The sequence below is a fragment of the Cucurbita maxima genome, unplaced genomic scaffold, assembly GCF_002738345.1.
Source record: "Cucurbita maxima cultivar Rimu unplaced genomic scaffold, Cmax_1.0 Cma_Scf00045, whole genome shotgun sequence".
Taxonomy (NCBI): Eukaryota; Viridiplantae; Streptophyta; class Magnoliopsida; order Cucurbitales; family Cucurbitaceae; genus Cucurbita; species Cucurbita maxima.
The window spans coordinates 927,565-930,344 of NW_019272061.1; the positions used below are offsets into that span (position 1 = coordinate 927,565).

General features: G+C 37.9%; 1 protein-coding gene and 1 long non-coding RNA gene across 2 annotated transcripts; one reads left to right on the forward strand and one right to left on the reverse strand.

The window, feature by feature from the left end:
* The first annotated feature begins 409 nt into the window (after nucleotides 1–409).
* LOC111470487 lies at nucleotides 410–808 on the forward strand. The gene is made up of 2 exons (XR_002715040.1): nucleotides 410–449; nucleotides 568–808. It is a non-coding gene; the product is annotated as an uncharacterized LOC111470487 (long non-coding RNA).
* Nucleotides 809–1,051: 243 nt separating this feature from the next.
* Nucleotides 1,052–1,531, reverse strand: LOC111470471 (basic form of pathogenesis-related protein 1-like). The gene has a single exon (XM_023116025.1). It carries the CDS (start codon nucleotides 1,529–1,531, stop codon nucleotides 1,052–1,054), a length of 480 nt encoding a protein of 159 aa, XP_022971793.1.
* Between the last annotated feature and the right edge of the window lie 1,249 nt (nucleotides 1,532–2,780).

A 2,780-nucleotide genomic window follows, 5' to 3' on the forward strand; every position in this document is an offset into this window, starting at 1 on the left:
TGAGACGACTAGTATGCTATGATAAGCTTGCTCGATGCTGACCTAGTTATGCTATGTAATGCGGTGAGGGGATGGAACATTGTATGTATAATGCCATGGAGGTAAACCTTAAGAACCTCATGCACGCTATGGTTATGTACCGGGGCACTCCCCCGTTATGCTACTAATGGTATGGACGCGTATGTTCGATATTGTGTTCGCCACAATATCATGCAGGCCCTCCTTTGTCCTTAACGTCCGGTATTGTATGTCATACATACCCGACCAAGCCAGGCCCAGGGAGTTCGCTTGCGACCTCGCTTAGTGGGCCCATAGTCACACGCGTGGGCCATGTGTGGGAAAGTACCACGCATCAACCCTCGCCTGGACAAAGCAAGGGCCTAAGGCTCTGGGAAGGAATGGAAGACATACCCCTCTCACGGTTTCTTTCTTTTAACACTTGTGCTCATGTAGGTGTATTGTGTGCGATATGTATGTGTATTATGTGCGACTTCTTGTATCCGTATGTGCGGTGACTTACTGTTTATTTTATATAATACTCAAGCCACGTGCTACCCATATTTTCAGGTAAGGGCAAGGCTCCCATGTACGGCTGACGGTGGATGCTGCGAAGGCCATGGAAATCTTGAGGAGAGTTTGTAGTGTTGTAGGCGCCTTGTGGGATTCTTTTGGGTTCATAGTTATTGCAACTGTTTCCTCTTGTTCTCTGTTGATTATTTCTAGGTTAGGTTGCCGTTATTGTTTTCCCCAGGTATGAATAACTTATAATAATGAATGCATTGTCGTATTTGAGACTGTCTTACGTGAATTCTAGTTCGGTTGATTATGCAAGTATGCAGTAACGACGCTAATTAGGTTAGAGAAAATTAGGGGCGTTACACTATGATCATGGGTTTATAAGTAGGGAAGTCAAAACAAAGTCATAAGAGTTTATGCTCTAGACAATATAATACTATTGTAGACAATATCATAGCTTTAATTTCAATACATAAATTCATGATTCTCTCACAAACTTTATTACAATTCATAAAATTTATAAAACCAAATCCCTTCATACCACCCAAGAATCATAAGGCTTTTCCCCAATATAGTTGCCAGGAGGATCATAATTGCAAACAACAAACTGAGAATTAGCCTTACAGTGCACTCTAGCACATCCAAGCCGCACCGATCTCCGCCACACCATCTGAGTGTAGTGCCCACATTTACCACCCACGCATTTATTCGACGCATGATCATACAGCAGCTTCTCGTTCCCCCACAGCTTCACCGCATCTACCCCGGTGAACCCAGGGTAGTACCCAGCAACTATGTTTTCCCCATACGGCCTGGTTGAGTGAATCATGGCACAGTCACCCTTTCTTTTTTTCGCATAGACTTGAGCGTACGCGGCCACGGTATTGCTCCATTGGATGGGGCCGACGCCGACCTGGGCTCGAGCGCGGTTGTGAAGCGCGAGGTAGTCACCGGAGGCGTTTTGAGCGTTGGTTAGGGCAAGGAGGAACATGAAAGTAGTCATGAAAGCGGCCATGATCGGAAGGGTTTGGGTCCACATAATTCCGATGAGAGATAAGATGAAGATTGAAAATAAGGGAAGGATTTATATAAAGATGGAAAACATAATATGAATGTGATGGGGAAAACGATGAATTATGAACTAATTATGTCATGCATTATGGTTAATTTTTGAAGATACATTTTTACTTGCCAAGTTGGTACATATTTATTGCTTTATTTAATTTAATTTAATTTAATTTATTCTTCAACCACTTTTTTAAATGTATATTAAAATTTAGTGGCTTAATTAAATGTTTGAAAATAAATAAATAAGGTTAATATTCTACTCAAAGTTTTGAGTAAATGAAATAAATTAATTTAACCTAAAAATTTTATGATCGAGTTAGATTGGGTTTATTATATAACGAGAATTTCTTAGAAATATTGATGACTAATTGAGTTACGGATTTTTGTTTTTTTTTTTTTTTAAATGAACCTAAATTAAAACATAGATCAATGAATGAAAGAGAACCTCCAACCTAATTGAGTTATATTCACCTTACCATTATTATAAAAATAATAATAATAATAATAATAACCTTTGAGCAATTAGTTAAAATAAAAATTATTTATAAAAACCATTTTATAGCTAATCGAATTCCAACGTATATGGTAAATTCCAACCCAATAAAATTTCTCAAATAAAATAAAGTTTTCATTTCTAAAAATTAGAGGATTAATTCTATGTCTTTTGACTTCCATGGATCCTAAAAAAAAAAAAAAAAATGACAAAGCCAGATGATTAAGAACCATGAAGTGAAAAAGAGCAGAGTTTGAACTCCACTCTCAATAAAATTTCAAAACATGCTTCTTTTTAATTTTTTTGGACAAAAAAAATTGATGATTGTTTACCAACCACACCATTTTTAGACCGAGCGGAGAATTGAGCTGTGGTAAACCATCCACCATCTTCTTTTGCTCAAGAGTCTTCCATATCTACGGTGTCAAAGTTGTTCAATATATTTTGTGATTGTATTGAAACAAGTGGATGCTACAGGCTGAAATATAGCATGCAGTACGAACATTCGATTCAAAGACATCTTTGTCTCCAGGATTAAGCCTCTCAGGATGAAACACCTCGCATGTTTCATTTTGAAACAAAATGGTAAGCCCCTTTGATTGCAATTTCTCAATACTCAACAAATTGTTCTTCAGCTCTGGCATATAGGTATGATTCCATTCACTTGCAGCCGTACATTACTCTTTCCTGTTACAACCATGCT